Below are 24,558 nucleotides of genomic sequence, written 5' to 3'. Positions count from 1 at the left end.
ATAATTCTGTTCTTTATGAAAGTCTTAAAACTGTAATGAAGACTGGTACCTGAATGGTAGGAAGACCCTTGAGAGATGGAAAGGTTTTCCCTGGAAAAGTGCTTGTCAAACTTCTGAATGTCTGAATGCCCCAGAGGTCTGGTGAGGTCCCAGATTGCTGGGCCTCCCCTCCAGAGTTTTTCATTCAATTGGTCTGGGTGGGGGCTGAACAACCCTCATTTCTAGCAAGTTCCCAGGTGCTGCTGCTGCTGCTGGTCTGGTGACCACCCTTGAACCACTGCCCTAGAAGAGAGGTCTGAATTTACTCTGTCAGCAAGCTAAGTGGATAATGAAGACCTCACAGTAACGTTCTAGAGAATGGGCCCAATAATTTTAGTTGGAACATTTTCTAAGCTTGCATTTCTGTTTCCAACCACAATCAGAGAGCTCTCAACAGAGGTCCGTAGACATTTCACAAAGTGAAATTGGCCTTGCTTTTCCTATATGTCCACCTTTTCCATATTACCTAGATTTTTTCCTTCAAGAATCACTGGCATAAAATTTTAAGATCACCAGTTAGGACTCTGCCTCATATGTAAAACTGGCTTGTAGCCGCATTCATTTAGTACATTACTAATAGTACTGTACTTGGATATAAATATTGAAAAATCTTCATGCTAAAGCTCATTCTTTTTTGTACTATTAAGCTCCAAATGGCTAACCGTTAAGTGGAAATTCTTACAGAAGAGCGAACATGAGTCATAGCAATGGGAATTACGGTAATTGACAGAGGTCTGAGAACTTGACTTAGCTCATCAATGATATTCAGGATTGGAATGCCTGCTTTCCCCTGCTCACTGGTTCATGCCCAAGAACATTGAGAGGTGAACTTTAAATAAGACTGTTCTCAACACTAATGTTGTAATCAACCCTTTTCTTCCTGGCCATTTTATCTTTAGGATGGCTGGACACCAGTTCACGCAGCTGTGGATGCTGGTAATGTGGACAGCCTCAAGCTTCTTATGTACCATAGAGCACCAGCTCGGAGAAACTCTTTGCATGAAGAGGAACCCGAGTCAGGTGTCTTTGACTTGGATCAAGGAGAAGAGAGTCCTGAAGGCACATCCAAGCCTGTTATTCCTGCAGACCTCATTAACCACGCTGACAGAGAAGGCTGGACGGCTGCCCATATTGCTGCTTCAAAAGGTTTTAAGGTGTGTCTGTTAGCAGCTGGCGTCATTACCTGGTTGTAATTTGATGAGTGACACAGTTGTCTGATATTGACTCAGTGTATTTCAGTGGAATGATTGGAGATTGAGTGATACCATTGCAGGAGACAGTCAACTACCCATATGAACTGACCTTTTTCCTGACCAGTAGTACTTACAGTCACCTGTATAGGAGACTTCTTTTTTTATTTATGAGGAAAGAGAGTAAGAGAACGTGCACAAGCAGGGGAAGAGGCAAAAGGAGAGGGAGAAGCAGACTTCCCACCTGTCCTGTGGGGCTTAATCCCAGGTCCCTGAAATCATGACCCCAGCTGACATCCTGTGTTTAAGTGATTGAGCCACCCAGTCACCCTGAGACTTCTATAAAAATCATACTTGGAGTTTGTTAGCAAATGTGGGAGTAATTTCATACATTTTTTTTTCTTAATCTTATGTAAAATTAGGAGAAGGAGTTTGGTGTTGATTTAGAAAACTGGAATGTTTGATTCATGGACCAAGGCCATGGTACCGGTTAGAGGGAGGGCCAGGATGGAAATACTTGCTCTCAACTCTGAACTACCTCACTTACACTCTTGCTGGGCTGTTTTACTGGTAGATAAGTGGTCTCAAGATTTCACTCATCAGTTAGAGTAGAAAATGATTCTGATTATTAAGGAAATAGTAGGCCATTCCCTCGTGCTTTTTTCTGTTTTGATCAGTTTAGCCATAATGTACTTCAGCAATAAAAAACTTTCAGGAAGCTCCCGAGTGCAAGCACTGTGTAAGCTGATATCTGCCCGGATTGTTCACACGAGCAACTAACTGCTAGTTCAGTGGCAAGAGAACAGGGTACAAGACAAGTGTAGACAAGAGAACACAACAAATTAAAATAAGGGCAATGGACATGCGGTTGGAACAGTATGAAAATGCAAATTTTATTTTATTTTTTGAAAAAAGAGAATGTATCTTTTTCAGGGAGCAGAGTCACGGGGATCTTAGGCTCAGAAATGGCCCTTTCAGGAGGCAATGGAAGTGATTTTGGCCTTGCAGAGTAGGTTACATTCGCCACTTCTCGTTGGGATTGGCAAGTAGGTGAGATTGGGCCCCAGGAGGAGCAGAGCCCGGAAGGAGGGAGGTGGGCAGCAGCACCGGCTAAGCTGATGAGAGGTAGTGAGAAGTAAGACAGAACTGGGGGTTTCATAGTACTGCGTGGGCGTCAGTGACGTTTTAAGGAATTGGGACTTTATTTACTGGTCAGAGTAAAGCCACTGAAATGTTTTGTACAAAGGAGCAAAACAATCAGTTCTATAGGTTGAATGATTAATTTAGCAATAACATATAGAAGATTGAGAGTTATGAAAAAATGGGTGGCAGGAAGATAGAGTAGGTGAAAGATGGAGAGAGTGGCGGAAATAATGAGACGAGGAGTGTCCCTCGGGTTGCAGACAGATTGGATGCAGAAGACGGAGCTGACAAGAAGGGGTGCTGTGACGTTCCCAGGAAGAGAAGGGAAGAGGCGTCATTGTGATCAAGAAGACGGAACGTGGGTTTAGACATGCTGGATTTAAGTGCTGAGGTGTTCATCCAGATGGAGATATCTGGGAATAGCTAGAAATTGCATTTGGAGCTCTTGGTTGGGTAACTTCCTATTATTATGACCTAGAACAGAAGCTGTTCATTTTGGACATTTTTTTTTTTTTTAATGAGCAAAAGGCATGATTTAGTTACATGTGGAGGTTTTGCTTTTTAGTAGTTTGCTCCCATTTTGCCCTTTAACAAAAAAGTACAAAAATTTTGTGAGCTTGATATACGTGTCTTGCTTTGAATGGGATGCAATATGTATGACCTAAAAGTTTTTAGGAGACAGAGGTGAGAGCTGTGAAAAGCTTACACTGGAAAACGTACGGTTAATCTAAGACTGTGAATCTCATTTGGTGGTAGAATGGTACATTGAAAGAGTTCTTTTCAACCTGTCTCTGAGTATAAGGCAAGATGTTACTGATAGGAGTGGGTTGTGTACACTCAACCTGGAGGCCAAAAAATTAAAAAAATAAAAATAAATTAAAAAAATAAACAAAAGAAGCATCACTGATCTAGACTGTTCAGCTGCTGAGCGTCTCATGCTCTGCAGAAGAGAAAGCGCTGCCAAGGTGGGTTACCCTGCAGTGTAGGGCACTTGTGTTGCTGCTTAGCAATTATGATTATGAACTTAATTATGAACTCCTTCTTGGTCCTGGTGCCTTTTTTTTTTCTTAAACTTTTTTTTTTTTTTAATTTATTTATTTGTCAGAGAGAGAGAGTGCGAGTGAGAACACAGGCAAACAGAATGGCAGGTAGAGGCAGAGGCAGAGGGAGAAGCAGGCTCCCTGCTGAGCAAGGAGCCCGATCGCAGGACTTGATCCCAGGATGCTGGGATCATGACCTGAGCTGAAGGCAGCTGCTTAACCAACTGAGCCACCCAGGGGTCCCTTTCTTAAAGATGTTATTTATTTATTTGACAGACAGAGATCACAAGTAGGCCGAGAGGCAGGCAGAGAGAGAGGAGGAAGCGGGCGTCCTGCTAAGCAGAGAGCCTGATGCGGAACTTGATTCCAGGACCCTGGGATCGTGACCTGAGCCGAAGGCAGAGGCTTAACCCACTGAGCCACCCAGGTGCCCCCCTGGTGCCTTTTTGTAATCAAGGGGATGGTATCTTCATGGATCCTCAGGCCCTGGGCCCACATAGATGCTCTGTCATTGTTGAGTAAAGGGAAATACAACCACTTTCTCTCATAGAAAATGACTCTCCCTGTATCTTGTTCAAGAAGCATAAGATAAATTTTGGACAAGAAAAGAGAGATTTTTAAAAGTGATCATGACTGACAGCTTTGGCACTGCTGATTAAAATCATAGATTAAAATAATAGATTTTTTTTTTTTAAGGCCCAGAATGAATACTTTATCTTCCAGGCTAGCCTCTTCATTTAATGATTAGGACATTTAAACCCTGGAGGGAATAATAGAGAGAAGTTGGGAATGAAGCCCAGATTGCCTGATTTCATTATCTTCACCCTGTACCATGCTGCCTTCCTTCCTAGTCAAGGGTACTGGAAAGTTCTGCGTCATTTGCCTAATACAGGGTTCATATCCTGGCTGACATAGTTCTCCAGAGAGCTAAACCATTTACAACTAAGTTCCTCAGACTAATTTTCTAGGGGAAAAAAAATTTTTATAATCCTGAGTTAATCGTTTTCTGGGTGAAAAATTCTACCCTGACCACAAGCCGAGCTTAAAAAAAAAAAAAAATGAGTGTTTCTTCTCTGCCCAGCAGCATCTCTTTGTCCGACCTACATAAGACTGCGATACATCATTACTTGTTTCCATGTGTTTTTCAATAAAAAATTGTGATCTCAGAGCTCGAAGGTATATAGCTTATTGAGACCAACCTTCTCATGAAGATGAAAAATGAAAAATCAAGTCTCAGAGAAAAGTGTAGCAAATTCCCCAAGATCAGTGCATGGAAGATCAGATTCCCAAATCTGCTTCTCCCACTTGAGTCTTGGTCTTTCTCCCAGGACACAACCCAGTACGCAAGTCACCAGTTAGTGTTTGGGAAAAGGAGTGCCTCTCTCTAAAGCCGGCCTGTGACTTATCATCGAGGGCAAACCTTTGTTTTCATCACAGTGTGAATAGGAAGAAGAGTTTCTTAGTGAAACCCCGTTGAATCATGAGACCCCTGACATGCCAGGTGAGTGCAGTAGAAGCATTAGGGAGATTTTCTGAATTTGATATCTCTGTTGTTGCAGCTCTCGTACAAAGACAGTCTTTATTTCGGAGGGCTGTGGGTGTTTTTGGCTGCAGGACTAGACTGTAATTCCAGTTTATGTGCTATGACCAAAGCTGGTGGCTTCCTCTCACTCAGGCTCTTACGCAGTCTCTCTGGGTTAACGTGTTGATTATTTCATGCAGACTCCCTCCTCTGCTTTCAGACCTTGCCTTATCCTCACTTCGCCTCCTATTTCAGGGACCAGGCTTTCTCTTTGTTTTTCTGGCTTTTCTTTTTTGTTTAATCATAGCAACTCCCACGCCCCATTTGCAACTGGCTGTCCTGTTTTTTAAGAGTTTATCCAATCTTTCAGCTTGAACTGTGGCTTCTGCAGTAATGCATCCCAAACCTCAGTCTCCACACCTGCCTTTTTTACCCGTCTTCCAGACGTTTCTTTCCAGCGTCCTGGCAGTCATCTCTGGGCAGGCTTACTGCCCCCTGATCGGGAGGTGGCCCTCTTGTAACCATCTTGAGGCCGTTCTTGCATTGTGTTAGGACTGTGGTCTCCCTGATACATAATTATCTTGTAGCCAGGGAGTGGCAGTCTCGTCCTCTGGCACAGTGGCCTCCACCCCGACTAGGTGGTCTGATGAGGGTATGTGTCTCAAGTATAGGCCCACAGGGGGACCCAAGATTGAGATTTCCTCTCCCTGGATCGTAACTGCAGAGAATAAGATGATGGGAGTCGCTCAACTTCTTGTCATGTGGAATTGGCTGGGAGAGGAGAAGGATAAGATACCTGTGAGGTTGGACCAACTCTTTGCAAAGAGGTTGATCATGATACGGAGAAATCTGTTCTTGGGAATCTGTTTTGTGTTTTAGATTCTCCATGATTATTTCTTTTTTTTCCCCCCTTAACTTTTATGAAGTTGTTTTTGAAAAGGCCAGACTAACTCAGCATTAATAAACAAAGGGAAAGCTATTATTCCAGAATATTCAATGCAGAGCATTGCATCCTCGCTTAATTTGAGCAGCAGGGATTAACAGACAGAATCCTAAAGGATTCTGATCTCATCTTAGCCAACCAGAGTCCTGCGGCACTCCTCACCCAAGACATGGACTCTCCTTGTTTTCCGCTAACACCTTTCATGGATCTGGGTTTTGATCTTTTTCCTCCTTGCACTCTGTCCTTTTTCCCTTGCCTGATCTTACTGATCCCCAGTGTACAACCTATAGAGATTCCAAAATGTTATCTGTAGCTTTACTTAGCCATTTCCTGACTCTATCCAAGAACGTACTATTCAGGAGGGCCACAGTTCATAGGGCATCTCCTTGAAAACTAGAGCAGCAAAATTCCTTTACCCATAGAGCCATTCTTTATGCCTGTCACCCCAGTGTAATTAACAGTTTCCCCCTTTGTACTCTTAAAAGTGGACCAGTTGGGGAATTACATGGTAACCCCATTGACGATCATATTCACTTTGGCTTCCATCAGAGAGCTCTACCTGGCTGCGTCCTCGGGCCCCTGTGTTTGTGCCCGTTGGCCAGTCTGCTGCATCTCTTGTTCCTTCTGAATCCAGTACCATCACCGGGCATTTGTGTTTACTTGCTCCATCTTCCTGACTTAACGCATTCAAATGATTGGTATAACTCTAGATTTTATTCCTTCGCATACAGAGTTTGGCTATGTTGCCTCCTCCATATCCCGTGGGCACTGCCCCTGGGGAGCCCTCCTCATCTGCTGTCTGGATTCCTGCAGGTTCTGCCAGGCTCTTCATCTGCGGTCTCTCCGCCCCCTCAGCCCGCCATGAGAGGGGCCTTGCAGACCGGGGAACTTGGTCATGTAATTTCCCTGCTTAGCATCTTTCCAGGGGTCTGTCATGTCTAGGATAAGTGCCAGGCCTACATGGTGACAGACAAGTCCCTTCCTGCTCTGGGCTCAGTTTACCTCCATAGGCCCACTTCCTGTCTCCTCCCCTAACGCTTTCTGTGCTCTAAGCAGGCACTGCTGGCTGCTGCGCCAACACCCTGTGCTCGCTCCCCCCTCCCTGTCTTTGTGTCTGCTGTTCCCATTACCTCAAATGGCCTCTTCTCCTCTCCTGACCCTTCCTTGCCTGGAAAACAGCTTAAGTCTTGGCTTCCAGAAGTGAGGTGTTCCCAGGGCACCTCTCCACACTTCACTTAGAGTGCTTCTACTATAATTGTTTGCATGCCTGTCTCTCTCTCCATCTCCTCCAAAAAAGATCACTTTTCCACTTTTGTATGTGCCGTGTCCAGCAGAGTCTCTGGCCTGCGAGTGCTGTTTGCCGAACTGATGAGCGAGTGGACTGTTACTGCTCTTCTTCCTAACTGAGCTCCTTCGTTTCATCTTCCTTCAGGACACCTTCCAAACGTACCAGTTGCTTTTCAGAATCAAACTTATCATGGCACTTTGCTTCCTGAATATATCCTCATGCCTGCAGAAAACTTATCTCCATGCCGACCTTAGAACTTCACAGCCAACTCCAGCTGTCTTTGTCTTTGGCCATTCCCCCCTAAATCTACCCTGTTGCTTATGCCATTATTTCTCATCTTAACAGCCTCCATCTCCCTGCGCTGCAAGTCCGTGGGCACACCCACACCCCTGGGGTGTTCACCCTGTGCATTTGTGGACTGCTTTCATTCTCTCTCCCTCTGCCCAGTTTTAGACTCTCAGCTTGCTGACCTGCTCTTGATCTTATATCTAGCTCCTTGGACTTGGGGTTTCTACTTAGTCTCCCTGGCCCTTCTACCTTGCTTTTCAGCTCTCCTTAAAGGACCATGGCAGAGGTGTGTCTCTGACCTTCAACATCTCTTCCCTGCTTCCTCTGTAGTAATGGATTCTGCAGAGTTCTGGGCCCATGACTACCCAATGTAAAGATCACATTCTCTAGACTCCTTGGCAGCTAATAAAGTCACCTACCTAAGTTCTGGTGAGTGGAATGTGAGTGGAAATGAAAGCTTAAGCTTAAAACCTCTGCTTTTCAAGTCTCTGTTGCAGCAAATGTATCTGGAGCACGGTGAATAGGACTTTGGTTTAAACCCACTCGTCCAGATCTCTTGCTTTGTGTCACTTGGGTTGGACACCCTGGCTGGACACCCATGTTGAACATACATTTCCAGAAGCAGGGACTGGCATCACGGCGTTTACCCTCTTCACATATCCTACCCATAAAGGAGAGAACTTAGGTTCCTTTCTCCACCTTTCCTTCCTCTTCCACCTAGTGCAACTTTGGCCATCACTTGAGTGCATTTTGCCCGTGTCTCTACTACACTTCACATTCCTCCCTGAGAAGCAGGACTATGGTCTTGCTCATCATCACACCCTCAGTTCTAGCAGGACCTGGCAGAGTGCTTAATATCTCTTAAAGTTGTGGGGGTTCATGAGCGCTGAACACTTGTAAAGTGTTAGAACTGTGCCTGGCACTTAGTGGGCACTCAGATAGCTGTCGCCATGCTTGTTGGTGTCAGTTGGGTGGAGGTTTTCACCTTCTTCCTCTTCCCCTTGGAGCCTGGCATGGTGTGGAATTCACACTTGTAGCATGGATACACGTCACCCTGCTAGCCTCCTGGGACCGACATTGCTTGCTTCCTTATAGAGAAAGTCTTTGCTTATATTATTGCCCACTGACCTACCTGAGAATAATAAAAATTGTATACTTTGAAGGTCAGAGGTGAAAGAATCTTGCAGATTTGGGTTGGATCTTTTATCATTTCTGTTTCTAATTTGAAGTAACATCACCTAGAATTATATTGAGATCATTGACATTGGTCGATGTGCTATAATTCCTCACCAACTAATTGAATATTTGGGCTATTTTCTAATTGGTGATTATGTTGATTATGATAATAACAGCTAATAAATATTGAGAGTTTAGTACATGCTGAGAATGAACTTTTAATGCATCTTTTTTTTTTTTTTTCTTCAAGATTTTATTTATTTATTTGACAGAGAGATCACAAGTAGGCGGGGAAACAGGCTTCCTGCTGAGCAGAGTACCTGATGCAGGGCTGATCCCAGGACCCCAAGATCATGACTTGAGCCGAAGGCAGAGGCTTTAACCCACTTAGCCTCCCAGGTGCCCCTTTTAATGCATCTTTTAAGTCACATAACAACTCTGAAAGTACAGATACTTAAACAAAGATAAGGAAACTGAAACAAAAATGTTAAATGATTTAGCAAATGTCATAGATAAAATCATTTACATTGGCAGAATTAGGATCCAGGTCTGTTTTGGCTTTTCTGCTTTTGCTGCAAGTATTAACTTGCATAATGAAAGTATTATTTTTATCTCTTCTTTGGGAATTCACTGAGTTTAGTGTTCAATTGCATTCTGGTTAGTTCCCCATTAGTGTTCATTTCTAAATCAGCGTTTCTGAAGTTCTTATCTACTATCTAATGCATTTATTGGTATTATACCAATTAGTCAAAACAGTTGGATAAGAACTGTTATTTATATATTTGACTTTGTTTTCAGTTTATTTCTTGGCTTAGAGAGTTTCTGAATTTGAACCCCAGACCTATCTACAAAAGCAAACAGACTTTGATTATAGTTGTTAGAGGAGATCCCTCCAATCTGAGCAAGGGCAGTGAGAAACCAGTGTTCCAGCCAGTTCCCTTTTCAGGCAAACCTCTGGTTCAGCTCCTCCATTTTGGGGCTCTGAAGACCTCGTCTCTCATCCCCGCAGCATCTGAAAAGATTCCCTACATCCGCTTGGCCCTCACACCAGCACTGGCTTCCTGTTCAGATTTCATTTAATTGGGTGGTTTTTGCTTACTTACTTTCTTTTTGACCCTTAGGGGTTTCCTGTACTTCTTTATGAACGCACATATTAAAGTCTGTTTTGGAGGGCAATATGAAGCAACTGGAACTCATGTACTCCTGGTGGGAGTGGAAATTGGTATAGCCACTTCTAGAAAGCTCTTTGCAGTATATACTGACCTAGAACAACATATGCTTAGCTGCAACCCAGCAGGTCAGCTCTGAACACAACATCCAACAGAAATGTGTACATGTGTCCATCAAAGGATGTGTACTGGCACATTCATAGTAAATCCCGATGTCCATTAACAAGAGAATAGATAAGTAAGTGATGATGTATTTACAAAACCACACATGGAAGACCACACAGTACTTTTTTTTTAAAAAAAAAAAAGAAGAAATTATGATTAGCTTCAACATGGGGATGAATTTTATGGACATTATGTTGAATGAAAAGAGGCCAAATATGAAAGTGAAATTTCAGTATGATTCACTTATATAAAGTTGATAAATGGGTAAACCAGCAACTGTTACTAGGAATCATCACAGTAGTTATCTGTGGGGGAAAGAGAAGAGCTGGGTGATTGAGAAGCCGTGTGTGTGTGTGTATGTGTGTGTGTGTGTGTTTAAGGGAGAGATGGAAAGGATGTTGCTTGTTTAATTGTTAGTTCCTTTTTATGGTTTCTGGTCTATTCAGTTCTGTGCTTATTCTGGTGGGAAATCAGTAAACAAGTCATCAAGTATTCAAAGTTGGTATAGCAGAGGTCCTTGGCCAATATCGTGATGCTCTATCCTATCATGCAATTACTTACTTGAAAACGTTTGCACATATATTGTCTTACTTCTACTTGGTTATGAAAAGTCTTGGAGAATTTAGAGGTTCCATATCATAGGTTCCTGACACCTTTTGGTGGGGATTTACTGAAGCAACATAGAAGACAGAGCTGAGAAAGAGAGGACACATCTCTTCAGTATCTATTGGGAAATTTTTTCTAAAAACTCAGCATGGTGTTTATATTTTTCAAATAAAAATAGGACAGCGTAAGATCACAAATATAAATGTGCTTGTGGCGGGGACTCAGAATTGTTAAAATTGGAACCCTGCACTTACGTGACCAGGAAAACAGTTCGTCCAGAAAATAGCCCAGAGCACCAGTTGTAGCAAAAGTCTGTTTGCTTTATATTGTCAAATTACCATAAAAGGATACTGCCTGCTGAAGTCAATTTCCTTCTTAATTTCACTCCGCAACATGAGTGATTAGTAAGCTTTTTTTCCTCTTGAGAAAGGCTGTTCTGTGGAGCAATGTTGTGGTCCTGTGATCACATTTGAATGAAGCCCTCCTTGCTTTCCATTTTGAGCCGGTGTTTAGATGAATGTATTTGGGTTGCTGGAATTGAAATACAATTTCTAGCTAAGAATTTCTGAATTCTTCGTTCCAGGCAAATGACTTTTCCCTTGAATTTTTCATTTGAGTTTATTCATTTGGATGTGAGGTAATAGAGCCTTTGCCTTTACAGGACTGCCTAGAAATCTTGTGTAAGCACAGAGGGCTTGAGCCAGAAAGGAGAGATAAGTGCAATCGGACCGCGCACGATGTCGCCACTGATGACTGCAAGCACCTGCTGGAGAATCTGAGTGAGTGCCATTCGCAGCTTTGTTCACCCTTCCTCCCCCTGCTGGGGCTGCTGGCACCACGGGAGGATGCTCACACAGCTACGGTTTGCTCTTTCGCTTCTTGGCTTTCTTTGAGCCCTAACAACTACAAAAACATTTTATTGATTACCAATGTGATAATTCTATTTTATTGATTATCAATGTGGTAATTATATTTTCCATGCAGAATGACTTTTTAGAGAATTAGTTGCTATTCAAGAAATGCTAGGTCTTCTTTGTATTTTAATGACCTCAGATAGTGTTGAAATAATTATTGCTCTTTTCTTCTGGACTTAGACTTTGTCTCTCTAAGACATGAGACAAATAGGGTATGAAGAATCATGGCTGGGTACTTTGCCGTTAGCTGATCATATAAATGTAAGAGAGTTACCTCTCGATGCTTGCTTGCTGACCTGCCTATGAAGTTAATTGATGCACTTTTGGGCCTCTTCCAGCTCTAAGAATATGTTCCTCAGCCCGTGTTCTAAAAGGTTCACTTGTGGGTTTATGGAATATGGAGTTTCAGATCAGAGAAAATATTACAACTTCTCCTATCAAGATTATCATTCAATCTACCCAGTCAGTCAGCTGTATCAATATGTCAGCTTACATTCTAACACTGAGACAGAAAACGAACAATAAACATAATTTATTGCATGGTATCTGAGACGGTAACTTGTGCTGTGGAAAAGACTCAGGAGGATTGGGAGTGTGAGGATGGGTTTCAGTTTTTAAAGTGATGGTCAAAGTCACCTTACTGGTAAGACATTGAAGCAACCATTGAAGGAGGTGAGCAGAGCAGCTACGTAGACCTCTCAGGTAAGAGCTTTCCGGGCAGGACATCATCAAGTGGACAGAAGCCCTCAAGCAGACACAGACCTGTTGTGTCTGAGGAGCCGTAAAGAAGGCAGAGTGCTGGGTTGGAATGAGCGAGGGCAGAGAAGTTATAAGATGGGATGGGGGGTGGCCTGATGTGGTTGGAATCTGTAGGCCATGGTAAGATAACCCTTTCAATGTCTGAGCTTCCGAGTGACGGGATCCACTGTACATTTTCATAGTTTCTGTGGCTGCTTTGTTGAGAATACTTGTAGGAAGTCCCAGGACTGAAGTCAGGGAGACTTGTTGGGCCCTTGATGTGTTGCAGCAAGAGACCACAGTGACAGCTCAGTCTAGGATTGTCACGGATGAGGTGGTGAGAAGTGGTTGGGTTCTGGATGCAGCTGAAGGTAGAGCCCCAGAACTTCCAGAGGGACTGAATCTGAAGTATGACAGAGGGGTGGGGGTCTTCATGTATCACCCCCAGTGATTCAGCCTCAACGACTGGCAGGGTGGAGTGGCCATCACCTGTCAACAGGAGGGCTGTGGCTAGAGCAGATTTTGCTAACGAAGTTCAGGAGTTCCGGTTTAGAAGTATGAATCTGAGATATCTGTTTGGGATCTGTGTGGAGATGCCAAGTCAGCAGGGATTCCGGAGATGAGTATGAGTTGGATACGTAAATCTGAGAGTCTGCAGTTTATAGATGGTATTTAAAGTCATGGGACTGGATGAGATCACTAAGGAAGTGAACACACACAGAAAAAGTACTAGGAAGGAGCCTTGGAACACTATGGTTAAGAAATCTGGAAAATGTGGAGGGACCAGCAGAGTGGAGGGACCATTACAGACTGACCGTTGAGGCAGGAGAGAATCCTGTGGGAGTGGATCAGAGAACAGGGAGGGGTCAGTTGTGTCAGAAGCTGTTGACAAGGTGAGAACTGAGAATTAGTGATAGTTGGAAAAATAATCTAGTAGTTGGTTAAGAGAAAAAAACAATTTAAGGAGAGAATCATAAAAATAAACTTTTTAACATTATATTTTGATTTTAATCCTGCAGATACTTCTTTCATTAATTTTCAGGTGAAGGTCTTTAGTATGGTTTTTCTGACTAAAGTTCCACATATTCTTACCGGAAAACCACCTCTATCATGTCTCATCTATGATCTCTAGTGTTTGAGGACTTAAACATACTTATAAAACAAACTAAAAGCACTATCTGTCTAAAGATTTTTTTTTCTAATTTTATGTAGTTGTCTCCTCTATACCCCATTAGATGACTTTTTAAAATACCTCCTCTGTTCCGTGATCTCTAAAGTGTCCAACTTCATTTTTATAGGACCAGGAAGTCATTTCATCAGTTTATGGAATATTTAATTTACCAATTATAGTAATGAGTTCAATAGACATAAAAAGATTAGAGAATAAACACAAGTGACCCTTGGTGAGCGCATAATTCAGTTCATGAGAATGGAATTGCGTTGGAGACTGCCCACCTTGGTGGGGCCTCAGTCAGCTGGTGTCACAGAGAGATTGGAACGATGACTTAAGAAGCTTCTCCTGCACTGTTTACTATATATTAAATCCTCACTAGCATTTACCATGTAACTGACAGGGTGTCAAATTCATTTCAAACATGAGTTCCTTTTGTCTTTATAACAATTTAACAGCAAAGTCCTAACATTTTGTAGAAGGAACTGGGATCTAGGGAGATGAAGGTAATTTACCAAGTGCACGTGGCTGGGAGGAGGCTGGCCCTGCGGCTCAGACCGAGGTCTGCAGGAGTGTGAAGCCACTGTCCGTGACCTGCCACTGCAACAACAGTGACCTGCCTGATTCATGATGATATCAATGAAGGTGGGGAGAAAGGGCAATGTAGGGAATTCAGGGTCAAGAGAACACTCCTGTTTTCCCAGTTTTGTTTGTTTGTTTGTTTGTTTGTTTTGTTTTTTTAGAGTCTTGCCAATGAACTACAAAAGGCCAAAGATACAAGGAACAATAAACAAATAACATGGGTCCAAAGAAACTGTGGAGTTTGGGAGACCCCAGTTTACTGCAGTAGAAGAACACTCAGCTAATTGTATCTCAAGAAATATTATAGTTAACCTTTGCTTTGTTTTTGAAATGTTTGTATCTGCCTCTTTTATATTAGAGTTTTGCTGGGTTTTCCTATCAAGGTTTTCCCCCCCTAATTCTTCTGTTCTTCCAACAGATGCTCTTAAAATACCTGTAAGGATTTCAGGGGGTGAGAGTCCACCAGGCAACTATGGTTCAGATGACTTTGAATGCGAAAACACAATATGTGCTTTAAATATCCGCAAACAGACATCATGGGAAGATTTTTCAAAAGCAGTGAGTCAAGCTCTGACAAATCATTTCCAAGCAATCTCATCTGATGGATGGCGGAGTCTGGAAGATGGGACATTTAATAACACCACCGACTCCTGCATTGGCCTCAGTACGAGCAGTGTGCGATCCGTCATGCTAGGTACCAGCCATCCTGTGATGAAGAGAAAGTTACATTTCTGGGCTTATGTATGTTTATGGGCTCCATAACCTGATACTTAGTTCATTGACTAAATACATTCACAGCTCACTTGTGACAGCTGCTGGTGCCGAGAAACTTGGGTATTCACAATGCAGCCATTATATAATGTTGCCTTGTGAGTATAAAAAATGCTTTTATGCTTCCAATAATACTTCGAGTAAAGAACAAGAAAGGCCTTGATGAGGCTTTGTGATTGCACTTGCTATTCTGATAAATGCAAGAAGCTAACCACATTGCAGCTGCGGACCGATGGACGAGCTCTGAACGCAGCTCCAGATTTGTACTTGGGCTGTGCTGGGGATGCTCGTAGTGTAGTAACAGCCAACCTCTGGGACAGGAGCCCTGTGACATCTAGAGTTGGAAGAAGCACTCTCTATTGAAGATATAATCAGAGCTCCCACATGGGATGAGTCATGGTGATAACTGGTTATTTCTGTTTGATAGGCACTATGAAGCAGTCTCCAAAAAACTTAAAAAGATAAGATTTGTTGGGGCTTCTGGGTGGCTCAGTCGCTTAAGCGACTAACTCTTGGTTTCAGCTCAGGTCATGATCTCAGGGTTGTGAGATCAAGCCCCACATTGGGCTCTGCGCTCAGCACGGAGTCTGTTTGGGATTCTTTCTCCCTCCCCGTGCTTCCCTCTGCTCATCCCCCTGCTCCCTTGCTCTCTCTCCCCCACTCTCTAAAATAAATAAAATATTTAGAAAAATAAAAAGGGGGTAAGATTTGTTTTCTGCTGAGCATAGTAAGTGCTCTCTAAAAGTCCCTGGTTATTGTGTTTCATGTTGAGCCAGCAGAACTAGCATCTTTGGGGAACCTGCCATTATTTCAGAACTGTGTTGGGAGCTGTATACACAGCACCTCAACAAGTCCTTAAAACAGGCTCATTTTACAAATAAGTAAATTAGTTACAAGATGACCCATCTGAGATCACAGAGCAAAGAAGTAAAACAGGCAGGATTCAAATCTCTGGTAGGAAGAGCTGCATATTTTCAGCAGTAAGTTGCAAAAGAATAGTCAAGGTTGAGAAAAAGTGTGATTTTCGCCATGCTTTTAATATATTCGCTTATTAGATCAGAAAGTGTTTTATTCTGTTAACTTATGTATGCTAAGTCACTTTAAAAATACATATATTTCAGGGGCACCCGGGTGGCTCAGTGGGTTAAGCCTCTGTCTTCAGCTCAGGTCATGATCCCAGACTCCTGGGATCGAGCCATGCATCAGGCTCTCTGCTCAGCAAGGAGCCTGCTTCCCTCTCTCTCTCTGCCTGCCTCTCTGCCTACTTGTGATCTCTGTCAAATAAATAAGTAAAATCTTTATTAAAAAAATGTGTTTCAGTAGTTTTTGAGGCAGATTATTCATGGCAACTTAATTTTATGAATCTATGGCAAAATCATTAAAATAATTGTTACAGAAGAATTACTGTGTAGTTAAGTAATTACATCAGGACAATATGTCATAAATGATTCTCAGTAACCCATTTTGCCCACACAATGAACTGTTATTCAAGGTGTGGTTATGCCCAGAGGTCTAATAAATGAAGTGAGCACAGACTTGTTTGGAAGAAAATGGCCTTTCATCATCAGCCCTCTTGCAGCTAATCTGGAAACAAGCGTAAGCAAATGGATATTTACCGCCATCAGAGAGATTTAGCTCTGTGAGCAGTGGAAAATAAGGCCTCATGGTTCCATTGTTCATGCTTGTCACTGACAAGTGGGGAGCCCTGGTGGTTTCAGATCTAAAGATGATAGAGTTCTTCTGTGGGTAAAGGGCTTAGCATAGCGTCTGACTGTAGCTGCTTGAAAGTTAGCAACTATGGTAAGAGTTAATAATGTGTATATATATAAGTGACTTGACTCTATTGATAACCCAAGTAGGTTAAAGGGACCCCAGTGAGTTATAGGTAGGGCATGCATACATGGTAGGAATATTTAAGGATTTAAGATCTGCGGAAGGGAAGGAATGGAACATGTACCTCCTACGCATCCCTTCCTAGAGCCCGACCCCTATGAGGTGGGACCTTTTCTGAGCAAGAGTGAGCAGAGGACCCAGACCATGGGGTGGCTTGCTATATTCTCAGCTCCTGAAGTTACTTTTTTTTTCTGGAATCTAAAAGTTGGTTGGGAAGGGAGTAGATCAGAAAGGACCTGTTACCTCATCCAGACTGCTTGGACCTTGTGACGCAGGTACAGCAAGGGTCGTGAAAAGTCATCATCAGCTTTGTTCCTGAAAACTTAACTGTAGAAGTATTTAGTTGTATTTTTGCTCCCCAGTTTTCTCCCTTACTCCGGAAGACAGGCCTGGAGAAGCCTGTAGGTGGAGGGCCCTTCTTTTGACCTTCGATAGACGTGTTTGGGAGTTCACCCCTGTGACCCTTGACCTATTCTGTGCATGGCTTTGACAGTTGAAGCTCTGGATTCGTTAGGGTTCTCACACAGATTGCACGTTGCCCCTTATAAGAAAAATTACTTTTAAGCTTCTTTGACATTTTGTTTCATTTTTTCGAACTAGGAAATGTGCCATGGTCAACAGGTCAGAGCTTCTCTCAGTCCCCATGGGACTTTATGAAGAAAAATAAAGCAGAGCAAGTCACTGTGTTTTTATCAGGTAAGGATGGTCCAGACTGGGGGAATGTGGACACCAGGGTTTGGCTTCATGATTGTCTCGCAGTGCTGGTTCTTACATCAGCATGTTTCTGCCCTGCATTCTCTAGCAATGCATGTATGACTCCCTCTGCTAAGTCATTAGATGTTTTTTGAAACATTTGATTAAGGAGAAGAAAGAAAGCCATGTTTCTCACACCTGTGGTGATATTCATCCTGATCATTGATTGCTGCAATTCCTTTTTTTTTTTTTTTTTTTTCAAGATTTTATTTGTTTAAGAGAGAGAGTTGGGAAAGGAGAGAGTGGGAGGAACAGAGGGAGAGGGGGGCAAGCATACTCCCTGCTGAGTGGGGGATCCTGCCATGGCACTGGATCTCAGGACCCTGACCCTGAGATCATGACCTTGGCCGAAATCAAGAGTTGGATGCTTAACCAACTGAACCACCCAGGTGCCCCGCTGAGATTCTGCTCCCTCTCTCACTAAGAGCAAACCAGAGGTTAAACCTAAGGTGCTAAGAGAGTGACAGAGAATGTGGTAAAAAGAAATGCCTTCCATTACTGTCAGGTCCACTGTATGATTCATACGATGATTATAATCGTACGAGGTCATGTTCAGTGAGCACCTGTTATGTGCTAGGCCCTGTGGTTTACAGCACACTGCAAGTGTAAGTTCATTTCATCCTTATAACAACCTAAGGAGATACATATTTCTGTTTACCCTCATTTTATTAACGAAGAAATTAGGCTCAGAAAGATTAATTTCCTTGTCTAACGTCGGATAACCCGTGTTACAAGAATCCTCAATTTCTCAGCCCTTAACTCTAAAAGGGATTTCATCATATATTGCCCACAGTGGAGAATGGAGTCTTTAAAAGTTCAGTTAGTAAAGTTCCCACTAATAAAGTTGGATTCCATTGTATGAACTACGTACTGAAGTGAGAAAAAAAAAAAAGTGAGACTATACCGGGAGATTCCTTCAGGCTCAAGCACTGTATCGAGAGGGCAGCAGAACTTGGGAGGGAAATGAAGGAGATAGTTTGGGCAAGAACGTAAAGGATAACCCGCAGAGCTGTGTTCATGCTGTCCCGGTCTAGAACTTTCAGAGGGTTGGGATTGCCTCTGATAACACTTGCTTGTAAATAAGAAGATATTGAAACCAGTGATAGAGTAGTTACCAGCCATAGTATTTGAGCTAGGACCTCCGGCCCTGGCTGCGGTTGACAGGAGATGAGGGGGCTTCTCAGGGGAAGGGAGGGCAGCTGGGGAGCTCTGGAGAGGCCAGGAGCAGGGGTCATTCACCAGCCAGTTCAACGTGTGACAGTGTTTTCACAGTGGTAAAGAGACAGAGGGACCTGTTGGCCAGGTGTCAGCTCTGCCTACATAATTCAACAAACAAGCAAACATTATTGTATTTTGATCATTTATATTTAGTAAGGAAGAACCGGGGTGCCTGGGTGGCTCCATTGATTCAGCGTCTGGCTCTTGGTTTGGGCTCTGGTCATGATCTTGGGGTTGTGGGATCGAGCCCCATGTTGGGCTCACACTGGGTGTGGAGGCTGTTTGAGATTTTCTGTCTCTCTCTCCCTCTCCCCCTCCTTTCTCTCTCTCTCTCTCTACTTCTCCAAAAAAAAAAAAAAAAAAAGAACCAATTTTCCTTCTATGTATTGTTTTCTTCTAGGTCCTCAAGAAGGCTGCCTCAGCAGTGTGACTTACACATCAATGATCCCTCTTCAGATGCTACAGAACTACCTCAGGCTGGTAGGTGGATGCCGCCAAGTGGAATCTTAGACTCCCATCTCTGATGCTGGCATATACTGGTTGGCTCATTTTCATGTTTGAAGGAGTGTGAGCCCCCACTCACCCTGTGCCCTAACTCTGTGACCTTCCCCAGCAGCCCTTTCCCTATAAGACTGCTGGTCACTTAATTCTGGTTTTCTGTCCCAGTCATCCATGTGCTCACTGCCGACTACCTATACCTATTACCTGTGATGTGTTACAGTTGCAGCAGGAGGAGACTGTCTTTCCCCAACATGAACTTGACATCAAGTCACTGGTTATCAATATGAAAGAGAATGGTTATAGATGCTTTACTGTAAACTTTTATAATTTAAAACTAAGTTAAATATGCTGGCATTAGTTAATGTTGATTTGGCCACTTCAACAGAAACCAAACGGTTATAGTTTAAGCAGTATAGAAGTTTATTTTTTCAAACAGAAAAATCTCAGCAGGTGAAAGAGCCTGCTGGGGAACGTGGGGCAGGGTGACCCCAGCACGGTGTCAGCACCTTCTCCCTCACCCAGCCACTCTGACCTGGGGTGTTACATATGTGGGTTTGGCCAAAGAGAGTCACCAGGTTCTAGCCTGAGGGAAGAGAGCCTGGAAGGCAAGACTCTTCCTTTCTGAGGAGTCCCACACACCATTTCTACCCATAGCCCACGAACCAGAATTGAGACAGAGGTTCACACCTTGTTGGGTTATGGGGTCTTTTGCTGGGCAGCATGCACCCAGCTAAAACTAGTTCTGTTATTAAAGGGAAGAAGAATATGTTTATCAGGAGAGTAGCAAATTCTAGACCGTGAATAACCATAATGCTTTGTGTTTGTCTAGTCCTTACTATGTGTGAGACCGTATTCCAGATGCTTGTACTTGTCTTACTTATTCCTCAAAACATCCCTATGAGGTCGATAGCGTCATCCATTTTATGGATGAGGAAATCAAAGCAGAGGTCACATACTGTGCTCAGGGCCACAAGGCTAGTGAGTGATTCAGCTAGGACTGCCCAGTCCCTGTGACACGTGGTGTCTCTGTGTGATCTCTATCTAATCTAAAACTAATATTGAAAGTATAAAACTTTAACAAACATTCATTTTGCTTGTTGCCTTAGTTTGGAAAGCTTTTTTAAATAAATGGATTTGCCTAGGCCCTTTACAAAAATTGTTTCCATTAACTCTCAGTTGGTATCTGGGACTGACCTTTGTAGAAGTAGCCACAATGGTACAATTCAGAAGAGGTGGGATCTTGTGAATCTGAGACTTTCATTTTTTCTTTGTCATGTGTTCCTCTCTCCCTGTGGCTCCAAAGGAAGCCTGAGGCTTACTCTGGAGGGGAAGGAGGGCTGTCTTCTTCCTGTGCCTTAGTGAAAGTTGAAGTTGTGTGACCTGTTGGTTTTCAGGAATGTGAGCCTAGGCTCCCAGTAGAATGAGCTCCTAGAACCACTTTCTTCTCTCCCTTCTCCCTTCTCAGCTTCTCTGTACGAGGCAAGGTTCTGGCTTAGGGATTTTCATATTCTCAGATGACAAAATAGATGATGAAACAAATTACAGCTGCACATTAGGCTTGACTGGAGTAGGTCTGTTAAATGAAATGTCTATTAGTACATTATATCCAGAATATTCCAAGTACACTTCTATGTGTGCCTCCTAATGCACAAGACATGGGGACCACCAAAGACCAACAAACTAATTAGAGACTAACTAGTTGTTCTGTTCTCAGCTTAATGAGTGTACACAAAGGGCTTTTTAAAATTCAACAATTAACCCCTGGATGAAGATAGTAAATATTTATCATGCATTTTAGCAATCACTTCATAATTTAAAGTGACTCAGGCCATAATATAATAAATACTGTGGTTGTGAATGTTTCATCTTCATGTGAGATTATAACCCCTTCTAATGAGACAGATAATGTGTTAACACATTTTTGTATCCTGTTTGGTTATTTAATTCAGTTGTTTGACAAGTATTTATGAAGAGCCTTCTAAATGCAGATGGTGTTTTAGAAACTTAGAATATACCATTGTGTAAGATGCATTCCCTGACCTCATGGAGCTTACATTTTAGTGAGGGAAGACAAATAAGAAACAGATGAATAAATGCATCTGTAATGACATGGCCAGTCAGTAGAGAAGTATATAGGAAAGTATGCAAGTATAAATGAAAACAAAGCACATAAGGAGAGAAAGAACATGTGGGACGGGTGGCAGAAAGAACTTTTGGGTGGAGTTGTTAGCAAAGACCTTTCTATAGAGACGTAGAGACAGAAAACTAAATGAGGTGAAGATGGCAGCTTTATGAAGGGTCTTGGAAGCAGATGGAACAGCAGGTACGAAAGTGTCTATGCTGGCAATGAGGTCTGAGAGATGAGAAGCTAGATCACTCGGGATCATTGCAAGAACTTGGGATTTTATTAAGCCACTGGTAGGGTTTGAGCTGGAGAGTAACCTAGCCACCCAGTGCCACAGTAACTGTAGGCACATTGATCGGTCTTTGAATTGTTGAAAATCTGTACAACATGCAAACCTAGTAATATCTGACTTTATTGAGTATTTATTATGTGCTAAGCTCTGTTGTAAGATCTATAGATTGTTTCATTGAATCATTCCATGAGGGTACGTAGTTTTATCAGTTACCCCCATTTTACAGGTGAATAAACCAAGACTGAAGGTACTTTGTCCAAGGTTTGCAGCAAGCAAGTGGTAGAACCTAAGGAGTTGCACCGAGTCTGTCTTCCATTCTCGCGCATGTAATAATAGTTTATTCTAGTTATTAACCTATTGGTTAAGAACGAATCATAATAACCAGTTTAACTGTAGATGTAAATGTATTACATAGAATGCATATGTTAAAGCCCTTATGCAGAAAGCCACATGAATTGAAGACTTTAAGTCAGATTTGTTTCTTTTTTTAGTGGTGTTATTTTTTAGTACTTCCACTGCATAATTAAAATAATACAAATCTTAAATGTCCATTCTGACAGTTAATAAGGAAACATTTAATGTGATTGAGTTTTGATTTGCTAATAATTCATTATAAAAGCTGAACTTTGTGCTTTAACTCAGATTTTAATTAGCCAATTGCAGTTTTAATTAGCTATTTGCAAACTTCTTTTTTAATACTTCAGTGACTATGAGTAATTATTAGAGAAATACTTAAATACATCATCATCAACTGAACACTACTTTAAAATATAGGACTCTGGGGGCGCCTGGGTGGCTAGTGAGTTAAAGCCTCTGCCTTTGGCTCAGGTCATGATCCCAGGGTCCTGGGATCCAGCCCTGCATCAGTCTCTCTGCTCAGTGGGGAGCCTTCTTCCTCCTCTCTCTCTCTGCCTACTTATGATCTCTATCTGTCAAATAAATAAAATCTTTTTTTTTTTTAAGATTTTATTTATTTATTTGACAGACATCACAAGTAGGCAGAGAGGCAGGCTGAAAGAGAGAGAGGAAGAAACAGTCTCCCTGCCGAACAGAGAGCCCGATGTGGGACTCGATCCCAGGACCCTGGGATCATGACCTGAGCTGAAGGCAGAGGCTTAACCCACTGAGCCACCCAGGCACCCCTAAATAAATAAAATCTTAAAAAAAAAAAAGGACTCTGAATCCCCTAGGACATAATTCTTGAGATTTCCCCAGCCTGGTAGTCATATAGCTACCCCACTATGTGCTACACTAACCATCAAGAATCACGACTAGAAAATTCCACCTGCTCTTCATAGAGTCCCAGAATAATTTGCCATGTTCCCATAAAAATAGTATTGTAAATGATGGTGGTTATGTATCTAAGGCCACACATCTCCATCAACTCCATTAGCAGGTGGCTGGCTGGTTCTAGGCTGATCTCTGTTGGGCATGGAGGGGTAATTGTGGGTAAAGTCCTAGCAGAAGGAAGAAGCCAATTCCCTGGTATGACAAAGTGTGGCTCCAACACCAGTGAATCTTTTGGCTTCCATGGAATAGTGGAAGAAGATTCTGGGCAACAGGGCAAGTGTTAGCCCAGGGGAGGTCTGGAGCAGGAAGAGTTCATGCGTGGTGGAGAATGGCTGACAAGGGAGAGGTTAGATCCAAAGTTATATATCTTATAGTTGTTTGTTTTTTGGGGTTTTGTCTTTTTTTTAATAACTACAATACCAAATTCATATGTCTGTGTTACTAAATGAGGACCTGTCTTTATGTGAAGTTCATAACCAAGTCCAAGGTTGGCTTTTTCAAGTTTCAGTAAGCTAATTTAAAAAAAAAAAAACTTGTGGTGTGTCTCTATGAACTTTATTTTCTCTTAAATTCCCATTTTTCTTTTATACCTATTTCTATAAAGAGGGAGCTCGGCATATGGCCAAAACCCTCTCTACCATGAAGGACTCCAGCTTTTTTGTCGCCCAGATGCCGGATGTGCCCATAATGTTTTGGGGGATTGTATATGAATCAGTTGGCAGGAACTGTGTGGTTTGTGGCTCTAACATCTTACTTAAATTCTTTAAAATCAGTAGAAGAGGTCAGAATGAAGGCCCTAGTTCTAAAGCCATCATCACCCTGGGAGCTACAGCCATCTCAGATTTATTGGCTCAGTAAAAACCTTTTATTTTTTATTCCTTTTTGAGTTCAGCATCTTAGCAGAACCCTGCCTAAAACCAGGTCTCAACAGTAGAAGCGTTCCCTCAAGACTCTGACAAGTGAACTTCTGAGAGAAGTTGAGGTTTATTGTTTTAAAACAGTGCCCCAAGTCTGAAAACACAGCGCAGGTGGCCAGTTGACTACGGTGGACACAGCAGCAAGACACTGTGGGGAGGAAAACAATCAAAGGATGGATGGGCCTTTGTGGAGGTCATTGTTTCCATTTAATCCAGAATTCATTTGCGTCACAAAGCACTAATTGACATGTGATAAGAACTTCCTGAATGGGCTGTGGAGACGCCAGAATAAAAGGGATTGGTACCGATTGTGATAATAAGGCCAGTGTCCCTTCAGTAATAAGCAAAAATGTTCCACTGTAAACGCGCACTTAGGAGTAATTGTAGTGAGTCTAACTCACCTTCCGGAAGTTGGGTTTTGATTTTCTTATTAAAGAGCAGATCTCCTTTCAAAACAATTAAAATATTTACTTACCACCCCCTCCACCCCCAATCTTGTCTGCCTGCCTATCTTCCTATCTTTAGAGCCCTCTGCTGGCACCATGAAGCGTGTGTGTTCATAATACCTCAGATCTTGCTCTTTGGGGAAATGTAATTTTTTAGCCAGAGAAGTTAAATGTGTTTTCTTTGCATAGCTTTGTATGTTTTCCCCAGTCTCCGTAGAGCAATGGGCTCCTGGTAATTACTTTGTTGTTGTTCAGATCTTAAATGGTAACCAACACAACTATACCATTAGATGAGATAGAACAAAATACCATTACCAAAAAATCGATAATATCTGAAGTGAGGAAAAACCTAATGAAATGCATGTATTAGAATGTAAG

General features: G+C 42.5%; 1 protein-coding gene across 5 annotated transcripts in view; it reads left to right on the top strand.

The window, feature by feature from the left end:
• Positions 1-24,558, top strand: part of CTTNBP2 (cortactin binding protein 2) — a 150,255-nt gene that overhangs the window by 90,963 nt on the left and 34,734 nt on the right. For all 5 annotated transcript variants that reach the window (XR_006601388.1, XM_013050944.2, XM_004741903.2 and 2 more), the window contains 5 exons: positions 939-1,193; positions 11,231-11,348; positions 14,393-14,668; positions 17,239-17,334; positions 19,010-19,089. Coding sequence is in view for 4 of the 5 variants with exons in the window: in XM_013050944.2 (XP_012906398.1) it covers positions 939-1,193; positions 11,231-11,348; positions 14,393-14,668; positions 17,239-17,334; positions 19,010-19,089 (825 nt within the window). In the remaining variant the exon portion in view is untranslated. The remainder of the gene's footprint in view (positions 1-938; positions 1,194-11,230; positions 11,349-14,392; positions 14,669-17,238; positions 17,335-19,009; positions 19,090-24,558) is intronic.

The sequence above is a fragment of the Mustela putorius genome, unplaced genomic scaffold (assembly GCF_011764305.1).
Source record: "Mustela putorius furo isolate JIRA1106 unplaced genomic scaffold, ASM1176430v1.1 tig00003845_pilon_pilon_pilon, whole genome shotgun sequence".
Classification (NCBI taxonomy): Eukaryota; Metazoa; Chordata; class Mammalia; order Carnivora; family Mustelidae; genus Mustela; species Mustela putorius.
The sequence above is the reverse complement of the archived record's forward strand: the minus strand, read 5'-3'. Positions and strand labels throughout refer to the sequence as shown.